General features: G+C 41.7%; 1 protein-coding gene across 2 annotated transcripts in view; it reads left to right on the top strand.

Annotated features, from left to right (window-relative positions):
* LOC121536979 (zinc finger protein 385B) overlaps nucleotides 1-17,509 on the top strand; it is a 192,083-nt gene that overhangs the window by 142,550 nt on the left and 32,024 nt on the right. For both annotated transcript variants that reach the window (XM_041844677.1, XM_041844676.2), the window contains exon 4: nucleotides 14,525-14,635. In XM_041844677.1, coding sequence (XP_041700611.1) covers nucleotides 14,525-14,635 — 111 coding nt within the window. The remainder of the gene's footprint in view (nucleotides 1-14,524; nucleotides 14,636-17,509) is intronic.

Below are 17,509 nucleotides of genomic sequence, written 5' to 3'. Positions count from 1 at the left end.
TGTGTAAGCGAAAGTGATTTGACTTGGCATGCATGAGCTCTCAGGGTAGATGAAAAAAGGTTTTGAATATTTCCCACAGTGTAATGAATAATATACGATACAAAGTGACAGAACAGAACAGAAACACAAGTATTTAGAATGAGTTTTGTTTATTTTGTGTTCTACTGAGGTTCTAAGGTCTGTTTGTTTGTAAACAATGGGAAGACACTAGAAAACCACAGTGACAACAAAACAACAATATGCTCCAAAGCCTGACTATGACATTAGAATCTGAGCTATAGTCTCACTGCGGAGCTTTACCCTATTCTGCCTTTCAGAAGTATGATTACTTCAACCGAGGTTCCCTCTTGAAAGGGCTACAGTACTTGCCTGGTCCCAGATCTGTCTGTGCTGTCTTGCCAACTCCTTAAACATGGCAATGACCATAAGGAGTTGACAAGACAGATGTAGCATACAGACCTCTTACAGGACATTCCAAGTCATAATGGTAATGTAAGGAATGGAGGTAAACAGGGGTAGAAAGATCTGTCTCAATGTTTCCATAATATAAAAAATGGAGAACAAAATCAATTTGCTTCTTCCAGCTGCTTTTAGGGTTCTGTTGTTAAAATATATTTATTTTTATACTGTAAACCTTTTATCGAGAAGGAGGAACATATTGGGGCCAATTTGTGCATTGTTGCAGCATCACTGTTCTGTTCTGTAGTAACTGTACTACTGTGTATTCTGAATCAATAAACCTGTTGAGAACAAACCGCTCTGTAGGTGTCAGAAACTCAGTTTATTCAGGAATACAAAACCTACAGATGGTGAATTGATCTGTCTTTGTTTACCTCTGCGCTGCTCTCATTATACAATCCATGAAACACAATATTTAGGCTACTGAAAGAACAATAGGCAAGTGAAATAAGTCTCTGCACATTTCATCAGATGCAATTTCAGTGTTTTAATTTGCTAAGCTTTCAGTCTGTGATGACCTTCATCAGAAAAACATACAGTATTCTTACCTCGACAAAGTGAATTGTTCATGTGCACTTGGTAAGAGACATGTCAACCACAATGGATTAGTGCATTTTCTTTCCCACTCATCATATTGTCAAATGCACCCTGTAACAGGACAAGTGGGCTGGTGGGTTCTGACACTAAGTCTGACAATATGTTATTACTGTGTCATCACTGGTACTGCTAGGTAATAGGCAGTATTGCATTGAGAGAGAGAGAGAGAGAGAGAGAGAGAGAGAGAGAGAGAGAGAGAGAGAGAGAGAGAGAGAGAGAGAGAGAGAGAGAGAGAGAGAGAGAGAGAGAGAGAGAGAGAGAGAGAGAGAGAGAGCACTGCAGTCCACCGTCAAGGCATTGATTTCACTCCTCCAAAAGAGAGAGACTTGCCTTGACTCCTACTGTACATCATCCTCAGTCTTAAAGTTAGTCAGGCCTGTGACACTGGCACACTGAGTGCCTTATCGACATCCTACATTTATTATTATTTAGGATAACATACTGTATCTACTCCACACTATAGTATGTTTTACCTGCTTTATTTCATTAACCTGTATACTGATTAACCTGTATACTGATAGAGTGAGAGGGGTTGTGTGCTGCGGGAAGATGTTTGGGGGTGGCGGTGCTGCGGGAAGATGTTTGGGGGTGGCGGTGCTACGGGAAGATGTTTGGGGGTGGCGGTGCTGCGGGAAGATGTTTGGGGTGGCCGGTGCTGCGGGAAGATGTTTGGGGGTGGCGGTGCTGCGGGAAGATGTTTGGGGTGGCGGTGCTGTGGGAAGATGTTTGGGGGTGGCGGTGCTGCGGGAAGATGTTTGGGGTGGCGGTGCTGTGGGAAGATGTTTGGGGGTGGTGGTGCTGTGGGAAGATGTTTGGGGGTGGCGGTGCTGCGGGAAGATGTTTGGGGGTGGTGGTGCTGTGGGAAGATGTTTGGGGGTGGCGGTGCTGCGGGAAGATGTTTGGGGGTGGCGGTGCTGTGGGAAGATGTTTGGGGGTGGCGGTGCTCCGGGAAGATGTTTGGGGGTGGCGGTGCTGCGGGAAGATGTTTGGGGGGTGGCGGTGCTGCGGGAAGATGTTTGGGGGTGGTGGTGCTGAGGGAAGATGTTTCGGGGTGGCGGTGCTGCGGGAAGATGTTTGGGGGTGGCGGTGCTGCGGGAAGATGTTTGGGGGTGGCGGTGCTGCGGGAAGATGTTTGGGGGTGGCGGTGCTGTGGGAAGATGTTTGGGGGTGGCGGTGCTGTGGGAAGATGTTTGGGGGTGGCGGTGCTGTGGGAAGATGTTTGGGGGTGGCGGTGCTGTGGAAAGATGTTTGGGAGTGGCGGTGCTGCGGTGTGTTTTTATTGCCTGCGCTACAGGCGGCTATATTGGTCCGCTTTTTCGTTTGTTTATTAATTTAAACAAATTATTCTGATTTTTCAGGATTGTTCCTACTTCCAGCAGCTATGGTTGTGAGGTTTATTTGTTTGCTATTTGTTTACCAGAAGTGATTTTGTATTATTTGCGTTGATGTGGTGAACAAGGGATGACAACAAGGTGTAATTTAAATTCATTGGACAGTGACAGCCAATCTGAACAGCCTGGCTCTGGCCCTGCCTTCCTGCCAGCCTTCCTTTACCCCTGCAGCTCTCTCTGCCTGCTTATCACTGGAATGTAATTATCAGTCACTGAATGACAGATAAAGTCACTTTTCTAGGGTTGTGTTGTGTTGTTGTGGTGTGGTGTGGTGTGGTGTTGTGCTGTGGTGTGATTAGGGCAGTGGGAGTCATGACATTTTGTCAGACAGTTATTGTCAAGCAAATTACTGCCAGTCTCATGGCAATTGAGGCTGGCAGAATGATTAGGGCAGGCAGGTAGCTTAGTGGTTAAGAGCGTTGTGTCAGTAACCGAAAGGTCGCTGGTTCTAATCCCCAAGCCGACTAGGTGAAAAATCTGTCGATGTGCCCTTGAGCAAGGCACTTAACCCTAATTGCTCCTGTAAGTCGCTCTGGATAAGAGCGTCTGCTAAATAAAAAATAAAAAATATATAAAAAATTGACAGTTAATTAACACAAAGATGTTTAGCATCTCCAGGCCTCCACGTATACAAGCAGCTGATGTGAGCCTTTGGAACATCTACACTTAAAAAAGTATAATAAATCCGTACACCATCACAATAAATCCATAATTTATTTTCGGCATGTCTAAAGAAACATTATGATATGAAGAAAATGTATTTAAGATTAACCGAATATGAGTCTGCCTAATGAATGTTATCTGGCTATGCGCCATGCCATAGGCTATAGGCTAGTTCATTTAGCAGACAAGATATGCTTATAAGTCTGTGCCATTATTTTATGTTATAATTATATGATTTTATTGTCAGAATGATATAATTGAACTTAGCTGAATAAAATATAAATAATATTTTTCCCATTCCGGAGCGAGTGTGCATATGAAGTGGCTGTGTTGAGTGTAAAAGTGATCATTTGAAACAGGTCCTATACGCTAGATTTAGAGTTATTTGACTAATTTAGTTTTGAATGATACAAACCTTAGAATGTCTTCAAAATCAAAAAATATATTTGAAAAAGTTACAATAAAATCTTGTGCTCTGTTCCTTGCCTCAGGCTACCTGCCTCAGGCTGTTCTCTCATCAAGTGATCATATTTTCACCCATCAGACTATTCTCAATTTAATCTTGTCTTTACTAATATGTAAAATGTGTTTCGATTTAGAACGGCCCTGATCAAATGGGTAGGAACAGGGGCAGGGGAAAAAGACATGCCTTCCTTATGCACTCCAATAGCTAATGGAGGCCACTTTCTCGCAGTTTAAATCATGCCTGGTAGGCTACTCCGGTTTTATACCTGAGCAGCTGAGCAATAAATATAGTAGCAGCTGGGATCCTCCTCTTTTCAGTGGCAACCATCAAAACTCTACTTACACACAGGATTGTATATAGAAATGTCTGGACTTATAAGAACACTTATTTCACTTCACGCATCAACCACTGTTAGAGGAGCATAGAGTCTCTCGCTGTGCAACAGGCAGTGGTGGAAAAAGTACGCAATTGTCATACTTAAGTAAAAGTAAAGATATCTTAATAGAAAATGACTCAAGTATAAGTGAAAGTCAACCAGTAAAATACTACTTGAGTGAAAGTCTAAAAGTATTTGGTTTTAAATATACTTAAGTATCAAAAGTAAATGTAATTGCTAAAATATACTTAAGTATCAAAATTCCTTATATTAAGCAAACCAGACGGCACCATTTTCTTGTTTTTTTTATTTACGGATACCCATGGGCACACTCCAACACTCAGACATCATTTACAAATGAAACGTTTGTGTTTAGTGAGTCCGTCAGATCAGAGGCAGTAGAGATGACCAGGGATGTTCTCTTGATAAGTGTGTGAATTTGACCATTTTCCTGTCCTGCTAAGCATTGAAAATGTAACGAGTACTTTTGGGTGTCAGGGAAAATGTATGGAGTAAAAAGTAGATTATTTTCTTTAGGAATGTAGTGAAGGAAAAGTTGTCAAAAATATAAATTGTAAAGTAAAATACAGATACCCCAAAAAACAAGTTAAGTAGTACTTTAAAGTATTTTTACTTAAGTACTGTACAACACTGGCGACAGCTGATATTCCGCCCAAACTCTGTATGCAATGTGCTGGAGAGAGAACAGGGTGCATATAGCTCAGACCTTTCGTGCATCTTTACGGAAGCACATGTTGTGGTCCTCTGTAGCTCAGCTGGTAGAGCACGGCGCTTGTAACGCCAAGGTAGTGGGTTCGATCCCCGGGACCACCCATCCACAAAAAAATAAAAATAATAATGTATGCACGCATGACTGTAAGTCGCTTTGGATAAAAGCGTCTGCTAAATGGCATATTATTATTACATGGAACATGCTCTCTCTCTCTCTCTCTCTCTCTTTTTTCCACTATATAATGGATTTAGCCCCTACCTGGCTCATGTCTTTTTCATGTCTCTAATGGGATAGAATAACTAATGCATAGATAGAATGGTAGAATAACTGACACTCTGGCCAAGAACAACTTGCATCTCGACAGATTTTTGTATCTGTTCTCTCTTCTGTCGAATCCAGATGTAATATTATTCTATGTGAGCTGGCAAGAGGTAGGAGAGAGAGCATAAAATACAGTGCATTCGGAAAGTATTCAGACCCCTTGACTTTTTCCACATTTTGTTACGTTACAGCCTTATTCTAAAATTGATTAAATTGTTTTTTTTCTTCATCAATCTACACACAATACCCCATAATGACAAAGCAAAAACAGTTTTTTAAAAGAAAAATTAGCAACAAAAAAAATATATATAGGAAATATCACATTTACATAAGTATTCAGACCATTTACTCTGTACTTTGTTGAAGCACCTTTGGCAGCGATTTCAGCCTCGAGTCGTCTTGGGTATGACGCTACAAGCTTGGCACACCTGTATTTGGGGAGTTTCTCCCATTCTTCTCTGCTGATCCTCTCAAGCTCTGTCAGGTTGGATGGGGAACGTCACTGCACAGCTATTTTCAGGTCTCACCAGAGATGTTCGATCGGGTTCAAGTCCGGGCTCTGGCTAGGCCACTCAAGGACATTCAGGTACTTGTCCCGAAGCCACTCCTGCGTTGTCTTGACTGTGTGTTTAGGGTCGTTGTCCTGTTGGAAGGTGAACCTTCGCTCCAGTCTGAGGTCCTGAGTATTTTTTTTTTTTAGTCATTGAGTATCCCCACAGCATGATGCTGCCACCACCATGCTTCACCGTAGGGATGCTGCCAGGTTTCCTCAAGATGTGACGCTTGGCATTCAGGCCAAAGAGTTCAATGTTGGTTTCATCAGACCAGAGAAGCTTGTTTCTCATGGTCTGAGAGTCCTTTAGGTACCTTTTGAAATACTCCAAGTGGGCTGTCATGTGCCTTTTACTGAGGATTGGCTTCCGTCTGGACACTCTACCATAAAGTGTGGCAGAGATGGTTGTCCTTCTGGAAGGTTCTCCCATCTCCACAGAGGAACTCTGGAGCTCTGTCAGATTGACCATCGGGTTCTTGGTCACCTTCTTGACCAAGGCCCTTCTCCCCCGATTGCTCAGTTTGGCCGGGCAGCCAGCTCTAGGAAGAGTATTGGTGGTTCCAAACTTCTTCCATTTAAGAATGATGGAGGCCACTGTGTTCTTGGGGACCCAGATCTGTGCCTCGACACAATCCTGTCTCAGAGCTCTACGGACAATTCCTTCGACCTCATGGCTTGGTTTTTGCTCTGACATGCACTGTCAACGTTGGGACCTTATATAGACAGGTGTGTGCCTTTCCCAATCATGTCCAATCAATTGAATTTACCACAGGTGGACTCCAATCAAGTTGTAGAAAATCTCAAGGATGATCAATGGAAACAGGATGCACCTGAGCTCAATTTCGAGTCTCATAGCAAAGGGTCTGAATACTTATGTAAATAATTTCTGTTTTTTATTTTTAATACATTTGCAAACATTTCTAAAAACCTGTTTTCAGGGTATTTTGTGTAGATTGATGAGGATTCTTTTTTATTTAATCCATTTTAGAATAAGGCTGTAACATAACAAAATGTGGAAAAGGGGAAGGGGTCTGAATACTTTCCGAATGCACTATATGTAATGTGGCCTAATATGTTCAGTCTCCCCGTGATGTGGTAGTGGGTATCAGGCTCATGTTGAAATGTCAGTAGCTTGTTGTTATTTGCGATGTACTGTTGCATGTTTGTCTGAGAGCAGCAGTTATAATGAAATATGAATGAATACCATTAAAGACTACTCTAGGAGGGCCTCCCGTGTGGCGCAGCGGTCTAAGGCACTGCATCGCAGTGCTTGAGGTGTCACTACAGCCCCGGGTTCGATCCCAGGCTGTGTCACAGGGTTTGACAGTTGGGATTTCCTTGTCCCATCAAGCTCTAGCGACTCCTTGTGGTGGGCCGGGCACCTGCAAGCTGACTTCAGCTGCCAGATGGCCAGGGTTTCATCCAACACAAGCAGCAGTGCAGGGTTGTATTTCGGAGGACGCATGGCTCTCAACCTTCGCCTCTCCTGAGTCCGTAAGGGAGTTGCAGTAATGGGACAAGACACAAAAAAATAATAATACTCTAGGAATGTCTTGGTGGTCAAAAGCCTTATCAAAACCCTTGTGACATTATCAAGTATTCCATGTTTTCCTACCTGGTGTTCTCTGAGCTACAGAGAAAGAAGCTGTGTAGAAACACTCATTTCTTATTATAATAGTCACGTTCACACAGCCCAGTGTTAATGAATACTTGAGTGAAAAGAGGGTAAGCTAGCCCCAGGCTAGTTTTAACCCGGGGTTAAGGATGGCCCTGTGCTCAGTACCTGCAGTGTGAAAAGCCGTTTTAAAGGGTATTTTAACACATCTAGAGACAATCCACTTACTAACAGAAGGTTCATTTGCAAAGTAGGTCTAAGTAGTTTTTCTTTCAGTGTCAATGTGTGCAATTAAAATATAAAGCTCTTGACAGCACAAGCAGAAACAGTACAAATCAATGGATGTCTCTAATCTTCCATTTACATGTTCCTGGAGTAGTGTGCATGGTATACCAAAACTTCTGTACTTTATTGATACTAGAACATGAAAAACGGTTTGGTAGTATAATTTTTGTTACTTTCGGTACTTCTGCCAAATGTGTCTGACGTCAAATACGGATTGAGAGGATCGAGTCTGTCTAGTAATTTGTCTGAATCTTCTCAAGGGGTCCATATCTAGCCAGGCTGGAAAGCAAGCTATGAGAAGCAAGCTAGAAGAGAGAGAAAATGCAGACAGCATGGTTTTAAATGAAAACATCATACCTCCATGCCCGCAGCTTGTTGACAAAACTGTCTGCAGAAGCGAACTATGGGAATTAAGTGGTGGGCAATAGCAAGCTATCTGCTTTAGTTTTCGAAATGATCAATCTCTATCGAGGGAGGAGCTGTTTTTTACATATTGTGTATATTTATTTATTCTGAACACATTTCTGTTTGTTGGCAATGTCAATTTCTTGAGTTTTTTGTCAAAATACTTACTTTTATGTTCGCTAGCTGGACAGGCAAACGCCGCCGAGTACTAAACTGTAAACCAATCAAACCTTCTGTACTATCCATGGTACTATCTCTGCTGATCATGTCTGCCAATCACATTATCCGTGCTTCAGGTAGTAGACAGCTTCTATCAGGTAAAGTATTTTTTATTTATTTGTAATCTATCTAACTATTTAGTTATAGAAACGTGATACCATCAATGCAAGCTGTAAAATTACTCCCAATTTAGAACACAAAAACCTTAGTAATGTAGCTAGCTTGCTAGTTAGCTAGCTAGTAACAACATGTAGATCTATTGGTAACAAGCAGGAGCAGATCGCTTTATCACTAGCTAGAATGTCATTCTGGGACAAGGAGTGTTTTAGCTATCAGTTTATTCCAAGGAATAATTTAAGGCTACAAAAATCTATAGGACAAGTACAAAATCTAAAACAGTCATCAAGCCAGGACCCACTAATTTAATTCATACTAACAAATAAGAAATGTCACATTCCTGTCAATAGTAGGATGATTGCGGAGCAGCCTGCCTCAGACTGTCAGGATGTTCATTTTCTAGCTCACAAACTACTGAACTACTGTACAAACTATTGTACTTTGCTGTGATGATTTATTTTATCTCTCACTTCTGTCTCACATGATCTATTCATCTCTCCCGTGTCCTGCTCCTAGAGATCAACCAAGTGCTATTCACCAAGCATGGACTGATTCACTCACCTGTGAGGAGAATCATCCTACTGCAGTTTGAACTAGCCCTGCCGTCGCTATTTAGACATTGGGACCACATACAAATTTGCCTGTTGTCTTTTGTTTGTGGATTTTGTCTTACACAGTCTAGTGCATTTTATAGTTGAACAACACCCACTCAAGACACACGTGCTTGTTTGACCATCTCAAAGACAAAATTCAATGTAGGATCAGTTTAACAGCTAACAAACAGATTAGTTTACTATTGTAACATGCAGTGGGGATAATTCTATTGTCCCCGTCAGGAGCCCAGGCTTTTGCCATAGATGGTAGAGTTCTCATCTCTGGACCACACAATAATTAGATTGCATTCTGCTAAGGCACTTGTCTCTCTCTATTTCGGCCAGCTATATTGGTGACCAGGGTGGGATCCTTTATACGCCTACTAGCCCTGGGCACACAAATGCTCCTAGAGAGAAGGGGGAATACTGAAGCATGCCTTGATGACAGTTCTACAGTCTCCATCAGTAGCCCAGGCTTTTGGCATAGATTGTAAAACTCTCATTTCTGGACTGCAACATTGTAAGATTGTGCCCTCCACGGCACATGATATACATTGATTGGTAGGTTACACTATATTTAGATACTTAAAATACTGCCTGAGACATCATTGTTATTTGTCTCCGTACTCAATAAATGGTGAAACACTATTTGTGATGGTGTTCATTGTTCAGATGTATACACATTAAACCTACATTATGGAAAACATGTCTCACACTCAGTCATAGTTCGTATAATAATTAATGGATAGCAAGATTTTGGCACTGTTAACTTTTATAAGGTTAGTAGGAAAGTTAATCATGTAAACCACCTAAATATACTTACATTCACTGAACATTTAGTATTTGAACCTCAAACATTCATTTCCCAACTGCTTTTTCAATAATCATACAGGCTCTTTATCATTTTTCATACCATATATTCCAATGCATCCAACATTATGCATGCCCACCATGGTATTGGGTAGCTGCAATTTTAGAACTCATCTGGTTTAGAAATCAAACTCTGGTTATCTTATTACAGAGCACATTGTATAACTGTTTTTAGAAAATATTGTATTGCAAGGTATGCTATATGTATAGGCTATTCCATATGTATTGGCTAATATGCATATGCAGCTGTCGTTTATAAACCTCCATTCTAGCATACATGACACACATCTTTCTATCTACAGTGAGGGAAAAAAGTATTTGATCCCCTGCTGATTTTGTACGTTTGCCCACTGACAAAGACATGATCAGTCTATAATTTTAATGGTAGGTTTATTTGAACAGTGAGAGACAGAATAACAACAACAAAATCCAGAAAAATGCATGTCAAAAATGTTATAAATTGATTTGCATTTTAATGAGGGAAATAAGTATTTAACCCCTCTGCAAAAATGACTTAGTACTTGGTGGCAAAACCCTTGTTGGCAATCACAGAGGTCAGACGTTTCTTGTAGTTGGCCACCAGGTTTGCACACATCTCAGGAGGACTTTTGTCCCACTCCTCTTTGCAGATCTTCTCCAAGTCATTAAGGTTTCGAGGCTGACATTTGGCAACTCGAACCTTCAGCTCCCTCCACAGATTTTCTATGGGATTAAGGTCTGGAGACTGGCTAGGCCACTCCAGGACCTTAATGTGCTTCTTCTTGAGCCACTCCTTTGTTGCCTTGGCCGTGTGTTTTGAGTCATTGTCATGCTGGAATACCCATCCACAACCCATTTTCAATGCCCTGGCTGAGGGAAGGAGGTTCTCACCCAAGATTTGACGGTACATGGCCCCGTCCATCGTCCTTTTGATGCGGTGAAGTTGTCCTGTCCCCTTAGCAGAAAAACACCCCCAAAGCATAATGCTCCCACCTCCATGTTTGACGGTGGGGATGGTGTTCTTGGGGTCATAGGCAGCATTCCTCGTCCTCCAAACACGGCGAGTTGAGTTGATGGCAAAGAGCTTGATTTTGGTCTCATCTGACCACAACACTTTCACCCAGTTCTCCTCTGAATCATTCAGATGTTCATTGGCAAACTTCAGACGGGCCTGTATATGTGCTTTCTTGAGCAGGGGGTGCTGCAGGATTTCAGTCCTTCACGGCGTAGTGTGTTACCAATTGTTTTCTTGGTGACTATGGTCCCAGCTGCCTTGAGATCATTGACAAGATCCTCCTGTGTAGTTCTGGGCTGATTCCTCACCGTTGTCATGATCATTGCAACTCCACGAGGTGAGATCTTGCATGGAGCCCCAGGCCGAGGGAGATTGACAGTTCTTTTGTGTTTCTTCCATTTGCGAATAATCGCACCAACTGTTGTCACCTTCTCACGAAGCTGCTTGGCGATGGTCTTGTAGCCCATTCCAGCCTTGTGTAGGTCTACAATCTTGTCCCTGACATCCTTGGAGAGCTCTTTGGTCTTGGCCATGGTGGAGAGTTTGGAATCTGATTGATTGATTGCTTCTGTGGACAGGTGTCTTTTATACAGGTAACAAGCTGAGATTAGGAGCACTCCCCTTTAACCCTCCCTTGTCCTAGGGTCAAAATGACCCACATTGTATTGAACCAACTTTATTTAATTTTATATTTTTTGGATCATTTGTGAGAAGGAGGCAGTGATACTTTCTTTAAAGTCTCACTGCCTCCTTCTCACAAATGATCCCAAAAATATAAAAATTAAATAAAGTTGGTTCAACACAGTGGCGGGTCATTTTGACCCTAGGACAATGGGAGGGTTAAGAGTGTGCTCCTAATGTCAGCTCGTTACCTGTATAAAAGACACCTTGGAGCCAGAAATCTTTCTGATTGAGAGGGGTCAAATACTTATTTCCCTCATTAAAATGCAAATCAATTTATAACATTTTTGACATGCGTTTTTCAGGATTTTTTTGTTGTCATTCTGTCTCTCACTGTTCAAATAAACCTACCATTAAAATTATAGACCGATCATGTCTTTGTCAGTGGGCAAACATACAAAATCAGCAGGGGATCAAATACTTTTTTCCCTCACTGTATTCAGCATGACATTCATGTGAGCATTAAAATATGATTACACTCATAACTTGACAGCAATATATTTAGGCTACTTTGCGTTTGTCTGGGCTTGCTAGCAGTAGCCAGTAGCAACTAGCCAGCCAGCAGCCCTGGGCGGAGCATTTCACCCTGGGAATTGGAATGCTCTCTGGGAATCGTAGTATGCTGTGCAAATTCCATTGTATTTTTATGGCTTGTAGACTATGCAATACAGCAGCTTCAGAAAATAGCTTCAATGTGTTTTCATGTTGTTTTGGCCATAAATGAGAAAATTGACCCTGATACAGTAGCTTGCGAAAGTATTCACCCCCCTTGGCATTTTTCCTATTTTGTTGCCTTACAACCTGGAATTAAAATGGATTTTTGGGGGGGTTGTATCATTTGATTTACACAACATGCCTACCACTTTGAAGATGCAAAATATTTTTTGGGGTGAAACAAACAAGAAATAAGACAAAAAAAACAGAAAACTTGAGCGTGCATAACTATTCACCCCCCCAAAGGCAATACTATGTAGACCCACCTTTTGCAGCAATTACAGCTGCAAGTCTTTTGGGGTATGTCTCTATAAACTTGGCAGATCTAGCCACTGGGATCTTTGCCCATTCTTCAAGGCAAAACTGCTCCAGCTCCTTCAAGGTGGATGGGTTCCGCTGGTGTATAGCAATCTTTAAGTCACACCACAGATTCTCAATTGGATTGAGGTCTGGGCTTTGACTAGGCCATTCCAAGACATTTAAATGTTTCCCCTTAAACCACTCAAGTGTTGCTTTAGCAGTATGCTTAGGGTCATTGTCCTGCTGGAAGGTGAAACTCCGTCCCAGTCTCAAATCTCTGGAAGAGTGAAACAGGTTTCCCTCAAGAATTTCCCTGTATTTAGCACCATCCATCAGTCCTTCAATTCTGACCAGTTTCCAAGTCCCTGCCGATGAAAAACATCCCCACAGCATGATGCTGCCACCACCATGCTTCACTGTGGGGATGGTGTTCTCTGGGTGATGAGAGGTGTTGGGTTTGCACCAGACATAGCGTTTTCCTTGATGGCCAAAAAGCTCAATTTTAGTCTCATCTGACCAGAGTACCTTCTTCCATATATTTGGGGAGTCTCCCACATGCCTTTTGGCGAACACCAAACGTGTTTGCTTATTTTTGTCTTTAAGCAATGGCTTTATTCTGGCCACTCTTCCGTAAAGCCCAGCTCTGTGGAGTGTACGGCTTAAAGTGGTCCTATGGACAGATACTCCAATCTCCGCTGTGGAGCTTTGCAGCTCCTTCAGGGTTATCTTTGGTCTCTTTGTTGCCTCTCTGATTAATGCCCTCCTTGCCTGGTCCGTGAGTTTTGGTGGGCGGCCCTCTCTTGGCAGGTTTGTTGTGGTGCCATATTCTTTCAATTTTTTTATAATGGATTTAATGGTGCTACGTGGGATGTTTAAAGTTTCTGATATTTTTTTATAACCCAACCCTGATCTGTACTTCTCCACAACTTTGTCCCTGCCAGTTTGGAGAGCTCCTTGGTCTTCATGGTGCTGCTTGCTTGGTGGTGCCCATTGCTTAGTGGTGTTGCAGACTCTGGGGCCTTTCAGAACAGGTTTATATATACTGAGATCATGTGACAGATCATGTGACACTTAGATTGCACACAGGTGGACTTTATTTAACTAATTATGTGACTTCTGAAGGTAATTGGTTGCACCAGATCTTATTTAGGGGCTTCATAGCAAAGGGGGTGAATACATATGCACGCACCACTTTTCTGTTATTCATACACCAATTTGGACTATTTTGTGTATGTCCATTACATGAAATCCAAATAAAAATCCATTTAAACTACAGGTTGTAATGCAGCAAAATAGGAAAAACGCCAAGGGGGATGAATACTTTTGCAAGGCACTATATGTATCAAATTACATTTTAAAACAGTTTAGATGTAATTGTAAAATTATTTTGTCTGCTCTGAGTCTCAGATGTGGTTGTGCATTAAAGGAACATTTAAGGAATTCATCTGTTATTTAATATGTTGTCTTATTTTTTACAAGAAATTGAATATAGAATAGAAGATATTCTATTTGTTATTGCATTTTTTCTACCAGTTATCAACATATTGTTTAATGTCTAAAAAAATAAAGCCCAGTGGTTATTCTGTGACTTTAGCTACTTCTTTGCAGTGGTATCGTTTTGGTATCGAGTATCGTTTCTGTATTGAGTATTTTGATACTAAACCTGGTATCAGTATTGAAGTAAAAAATGTGGTATGGTTCATCAGTAGTTATTTACATGTGCTTTGTCCTCAAAGTTTCTTTGTTCATCATAATTAATTATACCTGCAGGCTTTAAGTAAAGTGTTACCCTTTGTTCTTTTACCAGTCTGAGTATCTAGTATGTCTTTACCACCTTTCTCTGTTGATGAGCATCACTGGGTAGTGAACACTACCAGGCTACCATCTGTCCTCCTTCAAGGTGTTCACTATCTACACATTCTTCTCTCTCTCTCTCTCTCTCTCTCTCTCTCTCTCTCTCTCTCTCTCTCTCTCTCTCTCTCTCTCTCTCTCTCTCTCTCTCTCTCTCTCTCTCTCTCTCTCTCTCTCTCTCTCTCTCTCTCTCTCTCTCTCTCTCTATTCTCTCTCTCTATTCTCTCTCTCTCTCACTCGCTCTCTCTCCGCCCCCTCTCTCTATCTCTCCAGTGCCGGTGCAACACTTAAAATTTGCTCTCCTGTCTTCTTGTCTTCCAGATGGATCCCGTGCAGAAAGCTGTAATAAACCACACATTTGGGGTCCCCATCCCTCCGAAGAAAAAACAAGTGATTTCCTGTAACATCTGTCAACTACGCTTCAACTCAGATGTAAGTACAGAACAAGACACCCTCTGGAAGAGAGACAGTGTGGTAACGTGTGAATATGTACAGTACGTCATTGTTTGTTTGTATGTATTTCTTGTAGGAAAATGATGTTACTGAATACTACATTCAAGAGAAAGTTCAGAGAAAATTATTCATACAGTATACAGTAGTAGTAAAAAGCATTTAGATGAAATATTACATTAAAACAGGATCAACCCCATGAAAGAAACTTCTTACTTAAAGGGATAGTTCACCCAAATTGCAAGATGACACATTGGTTTCCTTACCCTGTAAGCAGTCTATGGCATGACAGCAATCCATTCTTTGGTTTAGTTTCCCTGGCAAATCCCATTCAAGTCATGGTACCGATAATAGCATTTTTTGCGCATCATGTCCACATCATCCGAAAGTATCTAAAATTCATTGTGAAGCTCAATAAAGTAACTTATAGATGATTTGAACATGATGCGTGAAAAGTGCTAATATCGGTAACATAACTTGAATAGGATTTGTGCCACCATTGCTAAAACATTAGAAAGGATTGCTGTCATACCTTGTCAATAGACTTCTTACAGGGTAAGGAAACCAATGTGCCATGTTGTAATTTGGGTGAACTATCCCTTTAAACATAAGTGAAGGCATATCTTCAGTCTAATTAAGTCAGACATACTGTATATAAATATCTCTGAGATTTTGAATAATAAATAAATAAATAATAATAATAATAATGTACTGTATGTGCTTTGTATCCTTTGAGGCAAGCTAATAGGACATATTTGTTTACAAGCTGTTGACTGCCCATTATTTGTTTCATTGACTGCTGTAGTATAATAGTTGTGCCTCAGATGTTCTTAAAAGTCTGTATTCCCCTTCCAATCAATCAATGGCCAATCCTGAGAGGGGTTCAAACACAGCCAACGATGCATTGTGTACAAAATGGTTTGAGATTGTTTTGTAGTGCAGACCAGACTAGTACTGAACAGGTGGATAGTTTTAGACAAGGTAGACCACAGTATGGGCTATTATAGAGAGACTGTTGTACTCTATAATAGCCCATATCTGTTGTGCCTGACAGTACAGATGGGTAGTTTTAGTTTAGACACGACCGTACATAGCCTTCTGTGTGACCAGACTGTTTGTGCTCTGTTGTACCTGACTGTGCAGGAGGATATTTTTAGTTTAGACAACCACCGTGTGGCCTACTGTGTGGCCAGACTGTTGTAGTCTAGCCCTGTTTATACCTGGTTCTAACATGCATCCTTTGTCCTGATCTTGTCCACATTCTGATTGTGCCCACATTTATAGACAGGTGTAGACGATTAAAATACGTATTGTGAACTGTTTGTGATCAGATCTTATAAGTGTAAACGGGCAAGATCAGCACAAGATCAGGACGAAGGACGCATGTTAGCAGCAGGTATAAACAGGGCTTCTGTAGTACCCCATAGGAAAAGTGTTGTAGACCAAATAGTACAGGTGGACACAACCACACATGGCCTACTGTGTAGTATCCCATGACAGACAAAACATTATAATCTACTAACTGTCCAGAACACAGGAGATTTTGTTCTTGGTGCCGAGATTACCGACTGTGTGGCCAGTCTGTTGTGGTCTGTTCTCCCCCATAGGGAAGTGGTAATTACTTCCTGTATTGCCATGTTGTTTCCCTGTCGGCTGGCCTTGATTAAGGTATTATAATGAGAGATGAATGGTATTTGGGTGGCAGAGAGCCCAGTCTGATAGAGGGGTCCCACTGTGAAAAGTAATTGAGGAAAGGTTTCCTCAAAGCGATGAAACAAGACACAGGGTTTATCCCCAATGGCACCCTATGCCATATAAAGTACATTACTTTTGTCCATGGCCCATAGGGCTCTGGACAAAAGTAGTACACTGGAATATAGTGCCATTTCGGACTCAGCATTGGGGATTTTATCCCCAGGGTTTGTTGTTTGTCTTCTGTTGTGTCCTTTGATCAAGATTGTTGCCAAACAGGAACAATTGTTGGCACCATCTCTCCATTACGATCACTAAACCACTGAAAGCTCCTGGTTGTTTGAGGAACAAATAGCTAGAGATAATCTCATTGTTAGAGGGACTCAAGGTGTCCTTCATCTCCCTCCCATTGTTGTCCCATGCTGGGTGTAATTGGGTGATAGTTATTGACTGTGAAACTCTCCTTTTCCAACACAGAGAAACAGAGAGGATTAAAGTCATGGCCACTTCTACTTATTTCCTTTCCCGTTTCAAAGGAAGAGAGGAACAAATATTTCATTTGCCATGATAACGTAAAGGGTTCTGATCTCACGATAAGTGTTGAAGAATGCTTTCAAGAGATGGAAAGCCTCTCTCTCTCTCTTTCTCTCTCTCTTTCTCTCTCCTTATTTCTCTCTCATTCTCTCTCCTCTCTCTCTCTTTCTCTCTCTCTCTTTCGCCCCCCTCCCCCTCTCCCCCTCTCTCTCTGTCTCTCTCTCTCTCTCTCTCTCTCTGGAGAAGTTCACAGCGGGTGAAGGCTGAAGTATCAAAGGAGTTGCTGCAAACAGATCTGGTCTTTGATGCTAATCCTGGTTGCATGTGTTCTCCGTATTGTGATCCATGCAAGAAGAAAGGCCTTGTTTCTACCAGTCTCCTCTCTGTCTCAATCAGTCTCTTTCCTCTACGCTCGGTTTGGAGACTCTCATGGGTTGCATCCCAAATGGAACCCTATTCCATACATAGTGCACTACCTTTGACCAGAGCTCTATGGGCTCTATGGGCCCTGGTCAAATGTAGTACACTAGATAGGGAAAAGGGTGCCATTTGGTACGCCGCCTCTCTGTCTGGAGACTCTCATGGTCACTCTGAAGTAGGGTTGAATATTTTCCCGGTATTTTACAAATG

This window comes from Coregonus clupeaformis, chromosome 23 (assembly GCF_020615455.1).
Source record: "Coregonus clupeaformis isolate EN_2021a chromosome 23, ASM2061545v1, whole genome shotgun sequence".
In the NCBI taxonomy this organism is placed as follows: domain Eukaryota; kingdom Metazoa; phylum Chordata; class Actinopteri; order Salmoniformes; family Salmonidae; genus Coregonus; species Coregonus clupeaformis.
This window is presented reverse-complemented; position numbering and strand designations above follow the sequence as displayed.